This window comes from Danio rerio, chromosome 7, assembly GCF_052040795.2.
Source record: "Danio rerio strain M-AB ecotype USA chromosome 7, GRCz13ab, whole genome shotgun sequence".
Lineage (NCBI taxonomy): Eukaryota > Metazoa > Chordata > Actinopteri > Cypriniformes > Danionidae > Danio > Danio rerio.
In genome coordinates this window covers 29,479,074-29,503,331 of record NC_141027.1, presented here as the reverse complement: position 1 = coordinate 29,503,331, position 24,258 = coordinate 29,479,074, and the positions used below count along the sequence as shown (strand labels likewise).

At 37.6% G+C, this 24,258-nt stretch overlaps 3 protein-coding genes across 9 annotated transcripts in view; all 3 read left to right on the top strand.

Moving 5' to 3' along the window:
• LOC110438775 (serine/threonine-protein kinase pim-3) overlaps positions 1–12,612 on the top strand; it is a 68,273-nt gene extending 55,661 nt beyond the window's left edge. For 2 of the 4 annotated variants that reach the window (XM_087261316.1, XM_087261315.1), the window contains 9 exons: positions 9,861–10,059; positions 10,221–10,373; positions 10,587–10,778; positions 10,944–11,035; positions 11,241–11,291; positions 11,439–11,817; positions 11,918–12,094; positions 12,226–12,314; positions 12,398–12,612. In XM_087261316.1, the coding sequence (XP_087117442.1) occupies positions 10,760–10,778; positions 10,944–11,035; positions 11,241–11,291; positions 11,439–11,817; positions 11,918–12,094; positions 12,226–12,314; positions 12,398–12,472 (882 nt within the window). In that variant the 5' untranslated portion in view covers positions 9,861–10,059; positions 10,221–10,373; positions 10,587–10,759 and the 3' untranslated portion in view covers positions 12,473–12,612. Of the gene's footprint in view, positions 1–8,290; positions 10,060–10,220; positions 10,374–10,586; positions 10,779–10,943; positions 11,036–11,240; positions 11,292–11,438; positions 11,818–11,917; positions 12,095–12,225; positions 12,315–12,397 lie in introns of those variants that run through there. The other 2 variants (XM_087261314.1, XM_087261313.1) reach the window with 2 other exon arrangements.
• The window catches only part of trpm1a (transient receptor potential cation channel, subfamily M, member 1a), a 163,654-nt gene that overhangs the window by 55,661 nt on the left and 83,735 nt on the right, over positions 1–24,258 (top strand). The window lies entirely within an intron of this gene.
• LOC108190784 (serine/threonine-protein kinase pim-2-like) lies at positions 17,546–22,665 on the top strand. 2 transcript variants are annotated; one of them, XM_087261312.1, is made up of 9 exons: positions 17,546–20,108; positions 20,286–20,426; positions 20,640–20,831; positions 20,995–21,086; positions 21,292–21,342; positions 21,489–21,867; positions 21,968–22,144; positions 22,280–22,368; positions 22,451–22,665. In XM_087261312.1, exons 1-9 carry the CDS (start codon positions 19,793–19,795, stop codon positions 22,523–22,525), a joined length of 1,512 nt encoding a protein of 503 aa, XP_087117438.1. In that variant the 5' UTR covers positions 17,546–19,792; the 3' UTR covers positions 22,526–22,665. The 2 variants fall into 2 exon arrangements, with proteins under 2 accessions (XP_087117438.1, XP_087117437.1); XM_087261311.1 differs by having other exon boundaries at positions 20,274–20,426.

Genomic DNA, 24,258 nt, shown 5'->3' with positions numbered 1-24,258 from the left:
TTTGTATGTAATGACTTAAGTAATGAAATGAGGGCTATTAGTTTTATACAGAATGACTATTCAGCATTTACAAGTTTAATTCATTTTAACTGACATGACATAATCAAATGATAATGTTATAAACAGCAGATGGTTGCATGAAAGCAATTGATGCATATCCAAAAGCACCTGCAATGTGTTGGAAGGAATGAGAAACTGCTACTAGGATGTAAACAAATGGCTAATTGTTTTGAGAAATGCATTAACTGTTGTGCAAATGTAAATAGTGTTGTGAGAAATGTACCAAAGCGACTGAGAAAAACTGTAAGATGTGTAAAGATTGTTTGTCAGCATTCAGTGCACGTGCAGGACCTTGAGCGTATGAGTTTTTGTTCTGCCATCACTTTGATTTGTAATAGTTTCTTTGCACGTCATATTTATTTGTCTATAGGCTACTAGCCAGTATTTTGCTGTGTGGTATATGTACGTTATGGTGCATAGATGCGATATCTCCATTGATTATCAGCGTGTATCATTCATTATCTAGCAAGTGCTCTCAAGGTCACAGGGCTGGAAATTTAATTATGCTGCCACTTTATTAAGTGGTCCATTTAAAAATGCTGAATCGCAGTAATTAATTTGGGGGGCAGTATTCCCGTAGGAAATTATTATTTTTCGCTCCTCCCTCCAGATTAAGGGTGAGTGTAAGCGTAAATGAAGGTGTGCAGTATTTCATTTTCTGTACGAGTTGACAGCTGCTTTATTGGTGGGTGGTGGTCTTCATCTTTGATGGCAGGGTCTGTAAAAATATTTTCATGTGTACAAACACTGAGGTCTGTCTAACAGGTTGATCCGTCTTCGCTCAATATAACCAGGATTTCGTCACATAGAAGTGCATTTTATTACCTTTATCTAGTGTGCAAAAAAAGAACATATTGCCTGGACTATAGCATGGACTACAAATGATGGGTTTATTTATTCATATCTAATCATTTAAAGAGTCCATTTGCAAAAGCAAACACCTCTGTTTTGCAATTATACTCTTTTGGCCTGTTTCCACTGACTGGTACAGTACGGGTCGCTACAGGTCACCTTTATCAGCCTTGCGTTTTTACTGCCTAAAGGGTATCAAAAGTACATATCGTGGTGTAAGACAGAAAGTTTCAGTCGATTTCATTCTTGCTCGAGGAAATCTCGCTCAGAGTAAAGCTCTAAAAAATTGTTCACATATCCTATGAAACACACTTTTCACAAAACAGATGCTTTATACATATAAATACTTTACAAATATTCATTACTAATCTTTCTATCAACATGATTTGATTATAACTGCAGATCAATGACAGTGTGAAATAACTACTGCAATGTCTGCTATTATATGAAATAAATAAATAAATACAACGTATATGAACACATACAGACCCTTACAGTCTCTAATATGTTACTGATTACAGAAAAACTACACAGCATACATTTATTCCTTATCTGGGTTCAAAAACAACACACTACATATAGCCCAGTCAATGCAAATCTCTCATCTGTATCTTTAATCTTCACTAGCACATTTAACCTCTTGTTAGAAAGTAATTACGTCATTCCCAGTTCATAATATTCCAAAAGGTGACGATAATAATTTTACATGGCAGGTTGTTCATGTTTTAGGTGAAAGAATCATTCGCTTCTTTGATTTTTCCAGCTTCTCCTTTGTTTTTTCGCATCACTTTCGCATTTGACTGTTCCTGAAAGGATCAGATGTCAGAAGCACTTCAATAGTCACGTGCATGTTTTTATCAACAGCTCAAGAAGTTTGCTATTTCAAATATAGACTCGCACACGAGCTTTTGAAAGCTCTCTGGAGAAAGTAAAACCGCTCGCACTTTTAGACGGCCTCGTAAAACAAAAACTGGACACAGCAGATTTTGTTCTTCTAGGCTTTGTGGCTTTTCATCAAGACAACGACAAGGTTTGTTTGAGCTCAGGTTAACCATGGCTTCTTATTGTATGCAGTTAGTGTTACGGTGCAATGTCTTGGCTGTGTATTAAAAAATAGCGGTTTCTTTGATTTCATTCTCCTGCTTGTGTATGCATGAGCGATGTTTGTCTGTAAACCAATAGCATTCAGCTGCGCGTCTATCTCCACCATTTGGTACTCTTTTGCCATGCTAAGTACACCCTGCAAACGGTACCCAAAAAGGGTATGGTACGATTCACTTTTAGGTACCTTTTGACAGTGGAAATGGCCATAAAAGCGTACCGAACCATACCGTATCGTATCATACCACTAAGTGGAAACGGGCCATTTGATACATGTAAGAATATGATCTCTAAATATTACAAAAAAAAAAATCTAATTTTAGTAATTTCCATAAATTATGTTTTTTTTGTAAGTGTACTCTTAAATCCCCTAAAACATTAGAACTGAAAATTACAAAAAACAAAACAAAAATCTAAAATCTGTTTTATAATCTCATTTATGTTCATCAAGGTGTGCCATTATGGTTTCACAAATGTCCTAAAAATGTTCTAAATTCAGAAAGGATGGTTGTAGTATTAATATTATTATTTTACAATAATAATTTAAATGATAATAAGATGCAACAAACCTGAAAATTGAAAAAAAAAAAACTAATTTCAAAATGAAATAAATACAACATTTCAGAACACAAAAAAATAGTGATCCTAAACTTTTACATAGTGTAAGCATTTCAAGTTAATAAGCAACTATTGTGATTGTGTGTCTTTTTTATCATTTTATCATTTCAATTATCACTAAACAGACTTTTTTATTTCACCTTTTGGCATCACCAAAGCAAACTACCTTACAATGAACTTATGGCACTGAATAAAGGGTGAGGAGTAGAATAAAGGGGACGCTAATCTGTCCTGCTCCAGCCGTGGGGGAAGATGCTGCTTCACTGTTTAACTACAGACTGACCAGCTTCACAGGGCTTGTAGATGTGGAGGATGAACTTTGGTCTGTGGGCTGAATGGAGGAAAGTTGACAGAAGACACTGTCCATTAGAGACAATGAGCTGCCATTGAAGTTACATCAAATAAGCAGTAACAGGATACAAAGTTATAAAATAAAGGTCTTTCATGAATATCAGCCATTAAACAAAGAGTTTCTTTTTTTCTCTCTCTTTTTATTTAATTTTAATTTTTTCTTTTCATTTTACAGAATTTTATGTGCAAAACCAAAAATACAGATTGACAGATTACACATAGTATAAACAGTATAAATATAACTATCTTTTTTGTTTGTTTATTTCACTCTGCATCACTTTGACTTTGTCTTTGTTAATAAGAATGAATGGCCTCAGAATTATTTAGCATTTATAATGCTGAAGCTGTTTGTGAAAATATTCAGTTTGGGGTTAATCATGCTGTTATAGAGCAATGGGGAAATTAATTAAGCTTATCCCAGTCTCTGGGGCATTGTTGTGCTAATTGTTCTCATTGACTTGTGTAATTATTTGTTTGCTGATCACATTTGCATACTCCTGAAAATCGTGCTGATGAATGGTGTAATGATTGGTGATAAGCTGTGCTGTCTATAGGAGCCTGTGTGCTGTAAAATGCAGCCAGATGTAGCAGAGAGAGAGAGAGAGAGAGAGAGAGAGAGAGTGAGAGAGAGAGATCAGTTATAGAGCTGTATAGGCTTAATTCAACACACTGCACAGGCTGGACAGAGCCTTGTGTCCCATGAAGATGATAGTACACTGAACCCCCTTAAATCAGACAGAGGTCACAGGTCAGAGGGTGAAAGTTCCCTGCAAACAACATGAGTAGCTGAGGTCACGGAGGAACAATGTTGACCTCCATATAGACTACACTCAGTTTTTACTCTGTCTTTCTTTTATTATCATCTGTCTGTTCATCTATAGCCCCATCCCTCCGTTTCTTTCTATAGGGAAACCCAAAAGTATTCACACCTCTGGTAAATTCTGATTTAAGGTTACTTTTGTTCAACCTATCTATCCATCTCTCTATCTATCTATCAATCTGTCTGTCCGTCCATCCCTCTGTGCTGTCTGTCCGTCCGTCCGTCCAACCATCCGATTGTCCATCCATCCATCCATCCATCCATCCATCCATCCGTTCTATCTATCCATCCATCCATCCATCCGTTCTATCCATCCATCCATCCATCCATCCATCCATCCATCCATCCATCCATCCATCCATCCATCCATCCATCCATCCGTCCGTCCGTCCGTCCGTCCGTCCGTCCGTCCGTCTGTCTGTCTGTCTGTCTGTCTGTCTGTCTGTCTGTCTGTCTGTCTGTCTGTCTGTCTCTGTCTGTGTCTTTTCAAAACATAAGTTTCAAAAACATAATAGATGTGTCCTTAATACCCTTTGATATCCCAGAATTCTGTGTTACATTTCTGACATTTGAGCTAAACAAATAAAGATGCCATCTGAAATGTATTTGGATGTCATTGTTTGTGCCCAAATGACCAATTGTGCTTAAATAACCAATGTTTTCTACATTTGGTGGCAGTTATAGTGAGAATTTAGCATTGTAGTGAGCAAATGTTTCCCTAGTTATCATTAAAGTGCTATCTATTTTGTTGTACATGATTAAATGGTTACACAGTCTCTGACTATATGTTTACAAAAATGTAGCCAAAACTGAAAAGTTTTTCCATTGCGTTTTTAAAAAGTTACATGCACAGCAGTCTTTTTAAAATCATCCTCATTTACACATATTTACGAAGACAACCCAAAACACTGTACTGTATATGTATGCCAAGCCAGTATGTGGATCTTTAACTTTACCTTGCATATAAATTGTATCAGTAAGGAACTGATGATGTGCCCTCTGCATTTCTTTGCTGGTGTGTATTTAGAATTTGTGTGTATTTGATGCGTCTCTGCTGGTTGTTGTAATATTAGTGAAGTAAATCTACATTTTGCTGAAGAAGCAATTAGCAAACTCTTGACCAGCAATAATGCTACCATTTACCTCGCCACTGTTGTGTATGTTTGGGGCTTGATCACACTTCTCATTAAAATTGACATGTGCTGTGCATGTCTACCTGTACTATGAATTTGCTAGGCATAGCATGATAACCGTTTTTAAGGTATACCGTGGATTGGAAAAGTCCAGGTTTTAAAACGGCCAATACTTTCTTCTATACCGTTCCTACAGTATATATATATATATATATATATATATATATATATATATATATATATATATATATATATATATATATATATATATATATATATATAAGATTTGTTTGTTTATTTTTTGGAAAACAATATCTCCAGAAAAAAGATGTCCACATATGCTGTTTTAAATAGTAAAGAAACCAGTCTTTTTTAAACTAATGGAGCCAGCAAAAGTTAGTGATTCATTTGAGTTATTTAGTCTGACATGTTTACTGTTCCAACATAAAATATATTGTGTTCAAAGGGGAAAAAAGTATAATTTTTTTACCCAGACATTTAAAAAGAACATACTTTAGAGCAGTAATCACAATACCACGAAACTGTGATATTTTTATCCAAGGTTATCCTACCGTCGGAATCTTGTACAGGCCCATTTCTAAAATATGCATGTTGTCACCATTTTCAAAGACTCCGATTTTGGCTGTTTACATGGAAAGTAAGCATTACTGCATTTGTAAAAATGTCCACCTTGAAACCCCTTTCGATCCTCAAAACACCATTATAATGTAATTGAATAGGCAACACAAATAAAAGTTCACATTTTTGGCTAAAAATGTTGTCAAGTAAAGGCCCCTCAGAAATCTGTCTGACTCATTGTTTTTTGGATTTTTCATTTTATTAAATTAGAGAAAATCAGACACACAATAAAAGGACCTGCTAGTGACGACTTCTTTAAAATGTGAAGTCCTCTTCTCGATTATTTAAGAAAGAAAAATCTTGCCTTACTTCCCACTTTAGGTGTAGATTAATAATTGACAACATTTTGAATTGAATTGTATCTATCTACTTAAACCTGTGATTTTATTGTGCATATATGTTTGAAAGACCATGTTGTGTTTTTTTTATTTTACATTTTTATATTTGCTATTTTAAAATTCATTCAGGTGTTGCTGTATTTTGTATAGAAATTTTATCATTTAGTTTTTTTTTACCTGTAATTCTATTTGTGAATCATGCTGAGTTGGAAAACATAAAGTTGGGGAAAAAAAAAATATCTGTCTGAAGTCAATTTTGAGGGGTGAACAAACACTGCATTCAGAGTCACTATGTTTTTGGGCAGCAAGGAAACAATCAGTTGCCAAACTTACGGACACATCCATGGATTCATTCATATACATTAGTATTTACATTAAAGTCCTATCTAATTAAAGTAAAATGGTTACATAAAAAAAAACCTGATAGTTATAAATATTCACTGCGGACCATTGAGACAGCTGAAAGGGATAAGTAAAACCACCTTTATCTTGCTCATTTTACAATGCTGTATCAGTCTTTACACAGTGATACAAGAGTTGTTGAAACAACATCATCCACCAAAAAAAGTGATGCTAAATAAATGTTAGAATACTCCACATGCCAACAAATAACTAAACAAATGCATCAAACTGAGAGGAAAAGCAGAAAGTCCAGCAAGTATGAATAAATCTGTGGCGTAGTGGTCATGTTTTCTGATTTCTAAGGTAATTCGGTTTGACACAGTAATTAAATGAAGGAAGCAGCTCCCATTTCTGCCAGCCTCTCTGTATCCATCATCGTTTAAAGCCCACCATCCTCCACTGCACACAAACATACGCTCAAGAGGAGATGAATAAGCTAAACGAATGCTATTATTCCAACGCAGAGAGAACAGGACCATTGATCAACGTTGATGGTTGGGTTTGTGTTGAGCCCACATTCTCTCATCGTAGCCAAATAATTGCATACCATTTTTTCATCTATTTATCGGGTGCCTTATTTGCATTCTCTTAAAAATGAAATCATTACAGGGATGTGTCGTTTCAAATATCTCTATAAACACTTCTATTCATTAGCAACATCAATTTATGAGGCTGAAGCGCAGTAAGTATTTGACCAAATTCCTTCCAAACTATGATTTATCTGTGGTTTTGCTCGTGTAGATGCTTATTCCAGCATCTGCTGGCATCTTCATTTGTCTGTGTAAAGGGTTACTAATGAAGAGCTGTATTTAGTTTCAGCTTGTTTAGATGTCTGAGCTTTAGCATTTCCTTCTATTAAAAGTATCAAATGTACCCAATTAATTTTAATTTATTTTATTTAAATCTGTAAACTTTTGAGGGAAAAAAAATATTTCTAAGTTTAAAAAGTTCAATGCGATATTACAAGAAACATATCTGAAGGAGCATCTGTGTATCAGCTGAATGTCAAAAAACACTGTTCTGAGCATGCAGAACATCCAGTAAAATTTTTTTTAATTTTAATTTAAGTAATGAAAATGTCCACCACACCATTACACCACCACCACCAGCCTCAACCGTTGATACAAGGCAGGATGAATCCATGCTTTCATGTTGTTGATACTAAGTTCTGCCCCTACCACTGGAATGTTGCAGCAGAAATGATGAGAGACTCAATAGACCCGACCCTGTTTTTCCAATCTTCTATTGTCCTATTTTGGTGAGCCTCTGTGAATTGTAGCCTCAGTTTCCTGTTCTTAGCTGACAGGAGTGGCACCCGATGTGGTCTTCTGCTGCTGTAGCCCAACTACCTCAAAGTTGGACATGTTGTGCGTTTAGAGATGCTCTTCTGCATACCTTGATTGTTATGAGGATTGTAACAGAACTGGCACTCACTGGATATTTTCTCTTTTTCGGACTATTCCCTAGAGATGGTTGTGAATGAAAATCCCAGTAGATCAGCAGTTTCTGAAATACCCAGACCAGCCCTTCTGGCAACAACAAACATGCCACATTCAAAGTCACTTAAATCACCTTTCTCTCCCATTCTGATGCTCTGTTTGAACTGCAGTAGATCGTCTTGATCATGTCTACATGCCTAAATGCATTGAGTGGGTGCCCTATGATTGGCTGATTAAAAATTTGTGTTAACGAACAGTTTGACAAGTGTGCCTAATAAAGTGGCCAGTGAGTGTTCTATCTCTCTATCTCTCTCTCTCTATCTCTCTCTCTCTCTCTCTCTCTCTCTCTCTCTCTCTCTCTCTCTCTCTATATATATATATATATATATATATATATATATATATATATATATATATATATATATATATATATAAAACTATATCAAGAGATAAAACTGAAATATCACTCGTGTTCAGTGTTTCTCATCAGAGTGACTCTCTTTGAAACTGTTTTTATATTAGAGGCTTCTGGTTGGATCACTTGATTTATACATCATTATAACTTGTAAATAGCTAATTGATACGAGCCTAATTTCAAAGCAAGTAGGCCTATCAAAACAGCTGTACTGTACATTTCCCAGCTTATGACCTTTTTATTTTAGCCTAACTTTGTTTTATTGATGCATATTAGTCAGAGAGTTACAATATTAATTACAAAGAATCACAAGACATCAACTGATAAAATTAAGATAAATTAAATAACATTATGGATAAAAGTAACACGTTAGGCCATATAGCAAAATATACAAATATGCTAACGGTACAGCAGTAAAAAAATAAATTTATTAATTTTAAAAAGAAAAAAATAAACAAATATATAAACATGTATATTTTGTCTGTGCTCTCCATTTTTAACAGGAAAATTTGAGAGGATGGGTTGCCAAATAGTGTCATTTTTTTCTAATACTGCAATCTGTAATCTTTTCTATTTGAATAGACTGCATCAGATCATGCATCCAATGCACATAACTGGGCGGAGAAGGATTTTTCCACTTCAGTGTTATTTGCCTTTTAGCAATTATTAAACAGATAGCAAGTGCATTTGACTGTGAAGATGACAAGAAAACATTTGTAGGGTTACATCTAAATAATGCTATAGGGTGCGTGGTTTGATATCTAAAAGAAAACATTGAGAAATGGATTTAAAAATTGATGCCCAAAAAGTGCTTAGTGCTGAAAAAAGCCAGAAAGTATGTCAGAAAGAGTGGCTGGAGCTTGTTGACACCCATCACAAGTTGGATCAAAACCAGGCTGACCTTCATATTTTAAACAAACATTTGGAAATCCATTGTATTTAATTAAACTTGTTTTCTGGAAAACACAAGTTCTCTAAGCTAAAAGGAAAAACAGAAATTAGCATGTTTCCACTACTATGTTTAGTAGATTCAGTCAGATTATTATGTTTTAAAATCCCATCCACACATCTTTACTCTAATTCATTTCTGACTTCAATTCCTTACATTTAAATATACATACAAAAAGAAATAAAACTCTTTAAGTAGACTACTCCCACTGACATCATGAAGTAATGTGGACTATCAGTTCTGTTCAGATACCATGATATTTGCCGCCCTCAAGTGGTTGAGAAAGAGAATACAACCAATAAGAAAGTATTAGCGACGCAGCATTATACTGCAGAAGTACGGAATTAAACATTTATATAAGTGCTTGAACAAGTATTAAAACAAATAGATTTACATTTATAATATGATTTAATATTTATTTTAGCTTTATTTTAGGATTTACTATAAGAATTGTCAGGTATTATATATGCAATATGTAGTTCAGCAAATTTTAAAACAAAACAAATTGATCTCAAGGACATTTTATTTGATGTCATAATTAGAACGTCAAAGTGGAATGTTAAGGCTTGACGATGTAATTTAGTTTTAGTGGGTAGTTTGGAGTGAGACAGTGCGTTTGTTTTATCATGGGTCAGCGAATTTCTTGTCTGAATATAGCGACAGAGTCGGAGTGTGTGTACAGTTTACATCCTAGTACACCACTTCAGTTAAATAATGACACGCCTCGTCTTGAAAACCATCAGCTTGATGAGAGCCGTGTTGTTCCTTGTGAGGAAGGTGGAGGGAGTGGGGTGACAGAGAAAAAGAAAGTGAAGAAAAAAACAAGTTTTTGGAGAAAGCTGTTCCGCTTTTCACGCCCAAGAGCTGGAAGGGGTGAAAAGGTGGAGCAGGTGGACAGTGAGAAGGTGAAGCCAGTCACCGAAGCAGAACCTTCTACTGATGGTAAATCCCTTTATTTTTTCTGTGACTGGAAAAAAAAGAATAAAAATGATCACCATAGCTTTAAAATATTGTCTCTGCAAATATATGTATTTGTAAAAGGATTGAAACGTTTCTGTGTGTTTTTATTAAAGTAAATGTTGAATGTATGTTCCCCTCTTTAGATCAAACCTCAGTAGGAAACATCTCAAGCCCTGTTGAGCATCATGAATCCCAGCAAGCTCCTAACAGCCTTGAGGTTCCTTCCTCCATCATTGACCTGCAAATACAGGAACAGTGTGAAAATGTGGAGCTGGAGGAAGAAACGTCTACTGATGGTAAATCTCTTCATCTTTTGTGTTTACTGAACTTAATCATTAAAGAAGATCATCATAGCTTTAAACATTTGCAGAGTTCAAATGTTCAGATGTGCAGATGTTTGTGTATCTGAACTCTTCAGTTTTGTCTTTGTAAATACTATAAATGTATTATTTGTAGCAGTATTGAAATGTTTGATTGTTTATATATAATTGTTATATTTTCCTCTTTAGATCAAACTTCAGTGGAGACCATATCTTCTGTAGAGAGTTATGGTCCTCAGAACACTCCCAACAGTAGTTTTGAGATTCCTTTCTTCACTGTTGACGAGCAAATCCAGGAGTTTACAGATGATCTGTCAGAGGAAGAAACTGTGTGTCCTCTGGCAGAAAACCCAAGCCAAGACATGGTCTTGATTATTGGGAGTAAGTTCATATTAATTATGGCTGCTTGATGCTTTCACTGTTTGAAAGGATTAGATGTTTGTGCATTATGTATTAGTGACGTAATGGTGTATAAAGTGGTAATAACGTTTTACTTTTGCATTGTAAAATATGAATCTGTCTCTAAAACTAATTATATTTGAACAGGCATGTGCTGGACCTACAACATGGGTGAGCTACTGGGAGAAGGAGGATTTGGTGCTGTATATGCTGGTGTCCGTGCCCATGATGGTCTTCCGGTAAATTTATATATATTTTTGCATGATCAACCTAACAAACTATATTTATGTGTTATGCTTTGTCGTTTGTAACACAATTAGAGCCATTGATAAATGGTCAACCTGACCAAACATGCTACAAATTCATGACTAGAATTTCAACAAGGATTATTGATTGGTCTGATGTAATCCAGTGCTAACTGTTAAATTCTGTTTTGTTGATCAGGTGGCAATCAAGTTTGCCAAAAAAATGGAGGGCATGGAATATCTCTACGTTGTAAGTAGACTCATCTCCTCTAACTCTGTTTTTTTTTTTTTTTTCAACAGTGTAATCATAGACAGCAAACTATCTCTCAATAAACAAATTATAAACATGTTGTGCAAACCACCTTAATTTAACCATCCTAAAAACTCTTTCCACTAGCCTGGCCTTCCAGAACTTGTACCACTGGAAATCGGCCTCACACTTATGGCAAACAAGGGTCCCAGCTCACCCAACATAATTGATCTGCTGGATTGGCAGGACTTTCCAGACCATTATATAATGGTCCTGCAGCGCCCTTCACCATGCCTGAGTGTGTTCAAGCTGTTGGAGAGCTGTGGCAACATCTTTGAAGAAAGGTTTGCTCGGTATGTGATGCGCCAGGTTATCGAGGCAGCTGAGACCTGCTGCCGGCGCGGAGTATTCCACAGAGATATAAAGTTGGAGAACTTGATCATCAACACACACACCATGGATGTCACCCTGATTGACTTCGGCTGCGGGAACCTGTTCCATGAAACAGAGTACCACACTTTTAGTGGTATGTACAGTATTAAAACTTTAGTGTCATGACACACAAGCTGCTGAATACAGTAAAAACAAACTGTTGTAACTCAGACATGCAAATCTCTTTCCTCCAGGCACAGAGATGTACTGCCCTCCAGAGTTTTTCGAAACGGGCAAATACTTAGCACGGCCAGCAACTGTGTATTCGCTTGGAGTGCTGCTATACACTATGGTGTGTGGATATATGCCAGACTACACGGATCGGGAAAAGATGCAGCACTGGCTGTGGTATCTGCCGTCCTTGTCGTGTGGTAAGAACTTGAAAAAAATGTAACAATCATACAAAAAAGTGTCTGACAAAGCCACTTGGCTCAGCTGTCCAAAATCCCATCAGGAGATGTAAAGGATGTTTAAATAGTCAAACATTAATCCTGTCTTTCAGAATGCAGTCATCTCATAAATGCCTGTCTGCATCCTGATCCCAGCGAGAGGATACAACTGGAGCAGATCCTCCTCCACGACTGGTTTACGGTACCTATGATCTATAAAAACTTTTCAAAATGTCAGTTATTTTGGGGACAATAAACCTGATTTTGTTTTTGTTTTTGCTTTAGATCTCACCATCAGACATGGAGGATGAGCGCCCAGTCCTGGTCATGCAGGAAGAGCTGATTAGCCAGGCATGCTAACACCAGTGGCCTCACCACCTCTCCAGTCCTTTGCTTCTTGCTAATGTCTGGTGTCAGAGCTTGAGGCAGCAATACTTGCGCCTTGCGGTGTTGCTGCCAAAAATGTATTGTTGAATTGAAATAAAATTGTGTCAATTGAACTGTTGTGTTTGTCATGTTTTTGTCCATTTATTTGCTGAATTAGAATTGGAGTTTGCATTAAGCCTAGTAAGACCATGATTAATAACTAGTACAGGTGTATTTTATTATGAAAGAAGCTAAAAAAAAAATATTGTGGTCCTACAGGAGCTGGATTGGACATAGTAAGTAGTAAGGAATGTGTATTTATATAGCGCATTTATTGTGTATGACCATACACCCAAAGAGCTTCACAATCATGAGGAGGGTCTCTCCTCACCACCACCAGTGTGCAGCATACACTTGGATGATGCGATGGCAGCCACAGGACAATGGTGCTAGTGCGCTCACCGCACACCAGCTATTGGTGGAGTGGAGAGACAGTGATAGAGCCAATTCGGTAGATGCGGTTGATTGGGAGGCCATGATAGGTAAGGGCCGATGCAGGGAATTTGGCCAGGACACAGTGGTTGCACCCCTACTCTTTACAAGAAGTGTCATGGGATTTTTAATAACCCCTGAGAGTCAGGACCTCGGTTTAACGTTTCATCCAGAAGACAGAGCTTACTAACAGTATAGTGTCCCTTTCTCTATACTGGGGCATTAGGACTCACACACTGCTGGCCTCACTAACACCATTTCCAACAGCAACCTAGTTTTCCCATGTGATCTCACATCCAGGTTCTGACCAGGCTCAGCCCTGCTTAGCTTCAGTAAGTAACTGCTCTTGGGTTGCAGGGTGATATGGCTGTGAATTTTTTTTGAACTATGAATATTTACAAGTGAGAAACTCTGTTCTTCTTCATTCTACACCAGCGGTTGCCAACAGGGGGGTCCCAGCCCACAAGGGGGTCTCAGCGAGCTCTGTAGGGGGTTGCGTCATATTTAAAAAAAAATTAGCTGTGGACAATTAAGAGAATGATAATTTTGCCTTAGTTGATTTTATTTCCTGGCTGACCAAAAATTGACAGATTTGTAATTCATCTTCCACAAAAAAAAAAAAAAAAAAAAAACTCTGATTCACCTTCAGCAGCTAATAGTAATGATGCAAGAATACTTGACCCAGGTGAGGAAGCGCCAAACATTATAGGTCACAGCACTAGCAATACTGGAAACACGAAATGCAGGAAATAACAAGATATTTACCTGAACTATGGTTTTTTATCTTTTCTTGAAGCAAAATGTCCCTGACCCAGCCACAGTGCATCATCTGTGACAAAGTTCTTGTTAACAAATGCATGAGGCTGTCCAAATTAATAAGACATTTGCATATGACTCCCCAATACCTCAAGTGTACAAAATACAAATGGCCTACTGATGTTTAGAGAATCAGTTTTATTGCTGAGTGTGCGTCACACACACTAGAAATTTGTTTTGGCTACAGAAGCTTCCAGTGTACATAAAGTAACAAGTGACAACACAAAATAAATATGGAAAAAAGAAAGACAATAAACATCAAACAGAGATGCAGTTAGTCAAGAAATCTGGATGTTGAATTGTATGTACAGGTTTGTTATAAATACACAGGTTATATGGTGATGTGTACAAATGCAAATGGAGAAAGTATTGCATTGTATATTGATATAAGGTTCTGTGTACAAGTGCGTATGAGAAAGTATTGCACATTTATTGCACAGTTGGGGGATATTTAACTGTTTATGAGGTAGATGGCCTGAGGAAAGAAACTTTTTCTGTGTCTGGCGATTTTTGTGCTTGGTGCTCTAAAGCGCCGACCAGATGGTAACAGTTCAAACAGGTAGTGTGCTGGGTGTGAGGCATCCAGAGTGATTTTGCGAGCCCTTTTACTCACTCTGGAAGAGTAGGAAGGGTAGTGTCAGTGATACATTCAGCAGTCCGGACTATCCGCTGTAGTCTACAGAGGTCGGTTTTGGCAGCTGAGCCGAACCAGGCGGTGATTGAAGTGCAGAGGATGGATTGAAAGACAGCTGAGTATACTGTACGAGCAGCTCCTGAGTCCTGTGGCAGGTTGAACTTCCTCAGCTGACGAAGGAAGTACAGTCTCTGCTCGACTTTCTTCACAACAGAGTCTATGTGAATGTCCCACTTCAGATCCTGAAAGATTGTCGTGCCCAGGAACCTGAATTTTGCATTTATATTTTACATATCTAGAAAAACTAATAAACAAATTGTTTTTTTCCATAATATTTTTATTTTTTTCGTTTTCAGTTTGTACACATTGAATACAAAATTTTACAAACATTTTACAACAATAATAACCTTGTTGCATTTACAAATTATACAAAATATCAGGATATATATATATATATATATATATATATATATATATATATATATATATATATATATATATATAATAAAAACTAAAAGCAAACAACAAACAAACAACAAAAAATAAATAAATAAAAATAAAACTGCTCCTCTTTTTTTTCAACAATGGTAATCTATTCAAACATGACAATTATAATCATACTGAGTACTAGGCACAGCAAATATATATTAAATATTGTATCAATGCAAAACTATAAAGCTTAAACTGCATTATCCATCAAAAATTATTCATCAACTTCTTCCTCTGTTAAATCCACTTCTTTGATATAACTAATAAAAGGACTCCATATGTTTTCAAATACACGTTGTTTAGCTTTTAGTATACAAGTTATTTTTTCTAATGGCAGACTTGACAACATTTGTCTTATCCATTGAGTAGTGTTTGGTCTTTGCATCTTTGTCCATAGCAAAGCTACACATCTTTTGGCATAAAGCAAGCCAAGGTCTATAAATACTTGTTCGCTTCTACTATAGTTTGAGTCCTCTGGGTATAAACCTAGCAAAAAAAGCTTTGGGTCAAGGACGATTTGTTTTGAAATAATTTTTTCACTTATAACTCTCACCTCTTCCCAAAATAACTTAATTTTTGTGCACTGCCAAATACAGTAAAACAAGGTTCCTCTAGCTTCCAAATATTTTTTACATATATCTGGTATGTTTTTATTATATTTATTTAATTGTATTGGTGTTACATATGGTACTTTTGCAAATACAAATCTCTTTCCTACAGGCACAGAGATGTACTGCCCTCCAGAGTTTTTCGAAACGGGCAGATTTTTTCTACAAATAAAAAAATGGATTACCTTGTACTATGAAAGTAAGATTACAGAGAAGCAATACAAACTTGGATGCACTAACCCACATCCAACACATTGAACAACATGAACTACACCTTTCCCACTTCTGTGGGATCTCCCCTAGAAACATCCTGATTCCCAGTATAGCTAAAAACTGTTCCACACTAGTGAGGATCAGTCAAACCACTCTGTGTTATCCCTTTTACTGAACCCTTACTGCCCCTACTTATTTGAACAATTAACACTCGTCTGCAACCAGTATACTGTAGTCTATCCGTTTAACACATATTTCCTTTTTTGTATGACTATCTAGTATTTTTTTATAATATGACCTGATAGAGGCTTCAGATATTACAATGTATTTTGATTACCTGATAAAAGGTTTCAGATATCAGTGCACTTTCGATTGTTTCATTCTTAAATATTCCAACCTCTTTTTTTAACTGGTGTTAGTGTCCTTAATTATGTTGATGAATTCTCGTGCTTCGTCTGCTGTTTGAAAAGTACGAGTTTGTTCTTTGAATGTTACCAGCAGCCTGGCTGGGTTAATCATTCCTTGTCGAATCCCCAAGTTGCGCAGTTCCTGACGTATTGGGTCAAACTGCTTCCGTCGTTGGTGTATTCCAGTTGCCAAGTCAGCAAAAGACCTTATTTGCTGGTTCTTGTACCGAATGTCTTGTTTGGCCCGTGCAGCTGTGATGACTGCCTGCTTATCCTTGTAATTAAGGAACTGCATTATCAGCGTTCGCGGCGGCGCTTTATGGTCCCTCATTGGTCCGATTCAGTGTGCCCTTTCGAGGATACATGAGGACTGCAAAGCGAGACCATTCAGTAGTTCTGGAATCCACATATCCAAAAAGGAGCAGGGGTCTCGTCCCTCGGCACCTTCCGGGAGGCCCACCAATCTCAAATTGTTCAAACGCGATCTGGTTTCTAAGTCCACAAGTTTATCCTCCAAAGTTTTGTTCTTTGACTCAAGTCTGTTTACTTTGATTTGCAGGTGGGCAACGTCATCCTCTACGTTTGAAATCCACAATTCCGCCTGCGACACTCGTTCACCACATTCACTTATCTCCTTTCTCATACTTTCAATCGCCGTCAAGATTCCATCAAATCTTGATGAAAAGTCTGTCTTTAGGGAGTTTATAGCAGCCAGTATGTCGTCCGCTTTTGCTCCTTCAACTGTTCCCTCTCCGTTAGACTCATTCGCCGTGGCTTCTTCGTTACCCTTCTGTGTTTCACCACAGACACGGTAATCTGTTAGTTTCGGCAGTCTCGACGATTTACTATTTTCTTTACTTAACTTGGCAGACTTTGACTTTGTGGCGTTTACATCAACCTTATTCTAACACGTTTTGTTGCATATACAAATGTTTTTAGTAGAAAGTTGTAATAATTAGGACAGAGCAGCGTGAGGCACGTCTTCTCAGGTGGCCGCCATAACCGGAAGTCAATAAAAAAATTGTTTGTTTGAAAACAATTTTTTGTCATACCTACTGCAAACATATATGAGCGATAATATCAATAAATGTGGAGGTGGGTTACAATATTGTCCAGGGAAAAGGGGGGTTTCAAGCAAAAAAAGGTTGGGAACCACTGTTTCATGATGCCCTGGTTGCTGGCTTGTGTCACTGAAAGAGACATGTCAGTCTTTAAAATGATGGAAGCATTGATCTATAGATAATTCAATATCTGCATCAACACATCAACAACACAAAAACATGTTTGGAAGTATTAGTAGAATAATAAAAATAATTTAAAAATAAAAAGGAATGTGGTTGAGAATCAGCTGATTAAGCCATAGGGATGAGCCCTTCTAAAAGAAACGTAGTGACAATCTTTCAAGCCAAGATACTGATTTTATTTCCTTCAGACAACACAGGAAAGTAGTGAGCTTGAGTATTTTTGTATGTGATAGAGCCGTGAAGTCTCTCATAAAATAAAACATTTGTTATTATATTATTTTAGCCTAACTTTGTTTTATTGATGCTTATTAGTCAGAGAGTTACAATATTAAATACAAAGAATCACAAGACATCAACTGATAAAATGAAGATAAATTAAATAACATTATGGATAAAAGTAACACATGTTAGCAACCCAAGCTCATTCTGAAAACGTAGTCCCGCAGCATTTCTGGATACAGCAGAATACGTCGCGGGAGGTATGTACGGCTGCATTTATTTTTTTCAAGCGAACGCTACTGGGCAGTGTGACGCTAATCCCTTTCGCGCTTGCAGGCCGGCTTGCCGGCCGACCACTTACTTCCTTGTGGAGGGCTTTCTCGCTGCAACCCGTTTGTCCACTCAGCTCACAGTGTACGTCGGCAGACTCGAGATGCAGAGAGGAGTTGACCACGGCAATCGGTTTCGAGTCCGGGGAAGAGCGGTTCCAGCAATCAGGTAAGACAAAAACAGAATCCCAAAAATTAAGTGAACAAGTTTCGTAACCGGGTGAGAAGGTGGTGAAATCCGAAAAAGCGGTAGAAAAAATATATCAGGGCTTTTCTTATTTTGGACTGCTTTTGTAAACTGTTACTCTGGTTTAGGGAAGCGAGCGGGCGGGCGGGTCAATCGGTAAAATTGGTTGGGTTCAGGGAAGGAGGAGGGCGGGTCAGCCGATTGGCCAGTCGCACAGTCAATCATCCGGTCAGTCGGACAGCGGCCTCAGGTGGGTTCACTCGAGAACAGCACAGGTGCGAACCGCACTCGCGAGAGGCGTTTGAGATGCGAAAAAGCGCACAACAGCAGCCTCTTGCGGATTCGCAACAACCAAAACTGCAGCCGTACGTACCCACCGGGACGTCTCCAGAAACGTCTGCGGGACTACGTTTCCACAATGAGCCTGGGTTGCATGTTAGGCCATATAGCAAAATATACAAATATGTATAACGGTACAGCAGTAAAAAAATGAATTAATTAATTTAAAAAAAGAATTTTAAAAAGAAGGAAGAAAGAAAATAAACATAAATATATAAACTTGTATATTTTGTCTGTGCTTTCCATTTTTAACAGGAAAATGAGAGAGGAAAGGTTGCCAAATAGTGTCAATTTTTTTCTAATACTGCAATCTGTATACCTAATCTTTTCTATTTGAATAGACTGCATCAGATCATGCATCCAATGCACATAACTGGTCGGAGAAGGATTTTTCCACTTTAGTGTTAAATGCCTTTTAGCAATTATTAAACAGATAGCAAGTGCATTTGACTGTGAAGATGACAAGAAAACATTTGTAGGGTTACGTCTAAATAATGCTACTAGGGTGCGTGGTTTGATATCTAAAAGAAAACATTCAGAAATTGATTTAAAAATTGATGCCCAAAAAGTGCTTAGTGCTGAAAAAAGCCAGAAAGTATGTCAGAAAGAGTGGCTGGAGCTTGTTGACACCCATCACAAGTTGGATCAAAACCAGGCTGACCTTCATATTTTAAACAAACATTTGGAAATCTATTGCATTTAATTAAATTTGTTTTCTGGAAAACACAAGTTCTCTAAGCTAAATGGAAAAACAGAAAATAGCATGTTTCCACTACTATGTTTAGTAGATTCAGTCAGATTATTATGTTTTAAAATCCCATCCACACATCTTTACTCTAATTCATTTCTGACTTCAATTCCTTACATTTTAATATACATACAAAAAGAAATAAAACTCTTCAAGTAGACTACTCCCACTGACATCATGAAGTAATGTGGAGATCATATCAGTTCTGTTCAGATACCATGATATTTACCGCCCTCAAGTGGTTGAGAAAGAGAATACAACCAATAAGAAAGTATTAGCGACGCAGCATTATACTGCAGAAGTACAGAATTAAACATTTATATAAGTGTTTGAACAAGTATTAAAACAAGTAGATTTACATTTATAATATGATTTAATATTTATTTTAGTTTTATTTTAGGCATTACTATAAGAATTGTCAGGTATTATGTATACAATATGTAGTCCAGCAAATTTTAAAACAAAACAAATTGATCTCAAGGACATTTTATTTGATGTCATAATTAGAACGTCAAAGTGGAATGTTAAGGCTTGACGGTGTAATTTAGTTTTAGTGGGTAGTTTGGAGTGAGACTGCGTTTGTTTTATCATGGGTCAGCGAATTTCTTGTCTGAATATAGCGACAGAGTCGGAGTGTGTGTACAGTTTACATCCTAGTACACCACTTCAGTTAAATAATGACACGCCTCGTCTTGAAAACCATCAGCTTGATGAGAGCCGTGTTGTTCCTTGTGAGGAAGATGGAGGGAGTGGGGTGACGGAGAAAAAGAAAGTGAAGAAAAAAACAAGTTTTTGGAGAAAGCTGTTCCGCTTTTCACGCCCAAGAGCTGGAAGGGGTGTAAAGGTGAAGCAGGTGGACAGTGAGAAGGTGAAGCCAGTCACCGAAGCAGAACCTTCTACTGATGGTAAATCCCTTTATTTTTTCTGACTGGAAAAAAAAAGAATAAAAATGATCCCCATAGCTTTAAAATATTGTCTCTGCAAATACTAAAGGATTAAATACTAAAGGATTAAAACTTTTCTGTGTGTTTTAATTAAAGTAAATGTTGAATGTATGTTCCCCTCTTTAGATCAAACCTCAGTAGGAAACATCTCAAGCCCTGTTGAGCATCATGAATCCCAGCAAGCTCCTAACAGCCTTGAGGTTCCTCCCTCCATCATTGACCTGCAAATACAGGAACAGTGTAAGAATGTGGAGCTGGAGGAAGAAACGTCTACTGATGGTAAATCTCTTCATCTTTTGTGTTTACTGAACTTAATCATTAAAGAAGATCATCATAGCTTTAAACATTTGCAGAGTTCAAATTTTCAGATGTTCAGATGTTTGTGTATCTGAACTCTTCAGTTTTGTCTTTGTAAATACTATAAATGTATTATTTGTAGCAGTATTGAAATGTTTGTGTGTTTATATATAATTGTTATATTTTCCTCTTTAGATCCAACTTCAGTGGAGACCATATCTTCTGTAGAGAGTTATGGTCCTCAGAACACTCCCAACAGTAGTTTTGAGATTCCTCTCTTCACTGTTGACGAGCAAATCCAGGAGTTTACAGATGATCTGTCAGAGGAAGAAACTGTGTGTCCTCTGGCAGAAAACCCAAGCCAAGACATGGTCTTGATTATTGGGAGTAAGTTCATATTAATTATGGCTGCTTGATGCTTTCACTGTTTGAAAGGATTAGATGTTTCTGCATTATGTATTAGTGACGTAATGGTATAAAGTGGTAATAAAGTTTTACTTTTGCATTGTAGAATATGAATCTGTCTCTAAAACTAATTATATTTGAACAGGCATGTGCTGGACCTACAACATGGGTGAGCTACTGGGAGAAGGAGGATTTGGTGCCGTATATGCTGGTGTCCGTGCCCATGATGGTCTTCCGGTAAATTTACATATATTTTTGTAAAATCAACCTAACAAACTATATATATGTGTTATGCTTTGTCTTTTGTTACACAATTAGAGCGCTTGATAAATGGTCAACCTGACCAAACATGCTACAAATTCATGACTAGAATTTCAACAAGGATTATTGAATGGTCTGATGTAATCCAGTGCTAACTGTTAAATTCTGTTTTGTTGATCAGGTGGCAATCAAGTTTGCCAGAAAAATGGAGGGCATGGAATATCTCTACGTTGTAAGTAGACTCATCTCCTCTAACTCTGTTTTTATTTTTTTTCAACAGTGTTAATCATAGACAGCAAACTATCTCTCAATAAACAAATTATAAACATGTTGTGCAAACCACCTTAATTTAACCATCCTAAAAACTCTTTCCACTAGCCTGGCCTTCCAGAACTTGTACCACTTGAAATCGGCCTCACACTTATGGCAAACAAGGGTCCCAGCTCACCCAACATAATCGAGCTGCTGGATTGGCAGGACTTTCCAGACCATTATATAATGGTCCTGCAGCGCCCTTCACCATGCCTGAGTGTGTTCAAGCTGTTGGAGAGCTGTGGCAACATCTTTGAAGAAAGGTTTGCTCGGTATGTGATGCGCCAGGTTATCGAGGCAGCTGAGACCTGCTGCCGGCGCGGAGTATTCCACAGAGATATAAAATTGGAGAACTTGATAGTCAACACACACACCATGGATGTCACACTGATTGACTTCGGCTGTGGGAACCTGTTCCACGAAACAGAGTACCACACTTTTAGTGGTATGTACAGTATTAAAACTTTAGTGTCATGACACACAAGCTGCTGAATACAGTAAAAACAAACTGTTGTAACTCAGACATGCAAATCTCTTTCCTCCAGGCACAGAGATGTACTGCCCTCCAGAGTTTTTTGAAACGGGCAAATACTTGGCACGGCCAGCAACTGTGTATTCGCTTGGAGTGCTGCTATACACTATGGTGTGTGGATATATGCCAGACTACACGGATCGGGAAAAGATGCAGCACTGGCTCTGGTATCTGCCGTCCTTGTCTTGTGGTAAGAACTTGAAAAAATTGTTACAATCATACAAAAAAGTGTCTGACAAAGCCACTTGGCTCAGCTGTCCAAAATGCCATCAGGAGATGTAAAGGATGTTTAAAGTAATAGTCAAACATTAATCCTGTCTTTCAGAATGCAGTCATCTCATTAATGCCTGTCTGCATCCCGATCCCAGCGAGAGGATACAACTGGAGCAGATCCTCCTCCACGACTGGTTTACGGTACCTATGATCTACAAAAACTTTTCAAAATGTCAGTTATTTTGGGGACAATAAACCTGATTTGTTTTTGTTTTTTCTTTAGATCTCACCATCAGACATGGAGGATGAGCGCCCGGTCCTGGTCATGCAGGAAGAGCTGATTAGCCAGGCATGCTAACACCAGTGGCCTCACCACCTCTCCAATCCTTTGCTTATTGCTAATGTCTGGTGTCAGAGCTTGAGGCAGCAATACTTGCGTCTTGCGGTGTTGCTGCCAAAAATGTATTGTTGAATTGAAATAAAATTGTGTCAATTGAACTGTTGTGTTTGTCATGTTTTTGTCCATTTATTTGCTGAATTAGAAATGGAGTTTGCATTAAGCCTAGTAAGACCATGATTAACTAGTACAGGTGTATTTTATTATGAAAGAAGCTAAAAAAAAGAATATTGTGGTCCTCCAGGAGCTGGATTGGACATAGTAAGTAGTAAGGAATGTGTATTTATATTGCACATTTATTGTGTATGACCATACACCCAAAAAGCTTCACAATCATGAGGGGGGTCTCTCCTCACCTCCACCAGTGTGCAGCATACACCTGGATGATGCGATGGCAGCCACAGGACAACGGTGCTAGTGTGCTCACCGCACACCAGCTATTGGTGGAGTGGAGAGACATTGATAGAGCCAATTCGGTAGATGCAGTTGATTGGGAGGCCATGATAGGTAAGGGCCGATGCAGGGAATTTGGCCAGGACACAGTGGTTACACCCCAACTCTTTACAAGAAGCGTCATGGGATTTTTAATAACCACTGAGAGTCAAGACCTCGGTTTAACGTTTCATCCGAAAGACTGAGCTTACTGACAGTATAGTGTCCCTTTCTCTATACTGGGGCATTAGGACGCACACACTGCTGGCCTCACTAACACCATTTCCAACAGCAACCTAGTTTTCCCATAACATGTGGTATCCCATCCAGATTCTCACCAGGCTCAGCCCTGCTTAGCTTCAGTAAGTAACTGCTCTTGGGCTGCAGGGTGATATGGCTGTGAATTTTCTGAACTATGAATATTTACAAGTGAGAAACTCTGCATTCTACACCAGCGGTTCTGTTGGTATAAATTGCAGATCGTCTGTGTGTTTCCTCAGTAAGCAGGAGCTCCAGGAAGACAACAAAAACTGAGATGTGAATCCAACAGTTTATTGCCCTCTTCTGTAGAAGACTCGGGCATTCCCAGCCTTTATACATCATACTCAAGGTTACATGGGCTCTGAATATGTGCAAATATTCAGCTCAGTTAAGCAGAACAATTTCATTCAGTGCTCAAAAATGTCAAGGCGCAACGTCAAGGCGCCTAGTACAGGGAAAACTTAAAACAATATAAGAAACAGTTAGAAAACAACAGAATATTTGAAGAGTGAGTACATGCATAATTCTTTCAATCCCCTCTTCCAGGCTCTGTTTTTTTTACAAGAGCCTGGATCATACCATATTCTAAAAACATCTCAGAAGACATGGACCAAAAATACATACACATAAGAAAATAATAAGTACCTGTACTACCATTGAGACATATGGAGCCAATGATCCAAACAGGCTTTCTAAAAATCCCCATCCCCAATTATGATTTCTTTCCTTCATCTCATCCTCATAAACCTGTGATGATATCCTTTTCATCTCCTTTACAGCTTGTCCAGTAATGGCATCCGTGCTACTGTTAATAAAGGAGGCCAGTCTATAATGCATAATCTCTTGCTGTTTTAAGGCATCTGCCACGCCAAAACTGGGAATCATAGCCTCCCAGAATCTAGTCCAGTGTAATCTCATACGGTGTTCGTCGGGTACGTTGTCCTGGGGAACTGACCTTCGTTCCCTTCCAGATTGTCTGGCAAGATGCATGACAGTGACCA

Coding starts and splice junctions, on each gene's coding strand:
- LOC108190784 (XM_087261311.1), top strand. CDS start 19,793: ATGGGTCAGCGAATTTCTTGTCTGAATATAGCGACAGAGTCGGAGTGT. Junction 20,109..20,273: donor AGCAGAACCTTCTACTGATG/GTAAATCCCTTT, acceptor TCCCCTCTTTAG/ATCAAACCTCAGTAGGAAAC. Junction 21,343..21,488: donor GCATGGAATATCTCTACGTT/GTAAGTAGACTC, acceptor TCTTTCCACTAG/CCTGGCCTTCCAGAACTTGT.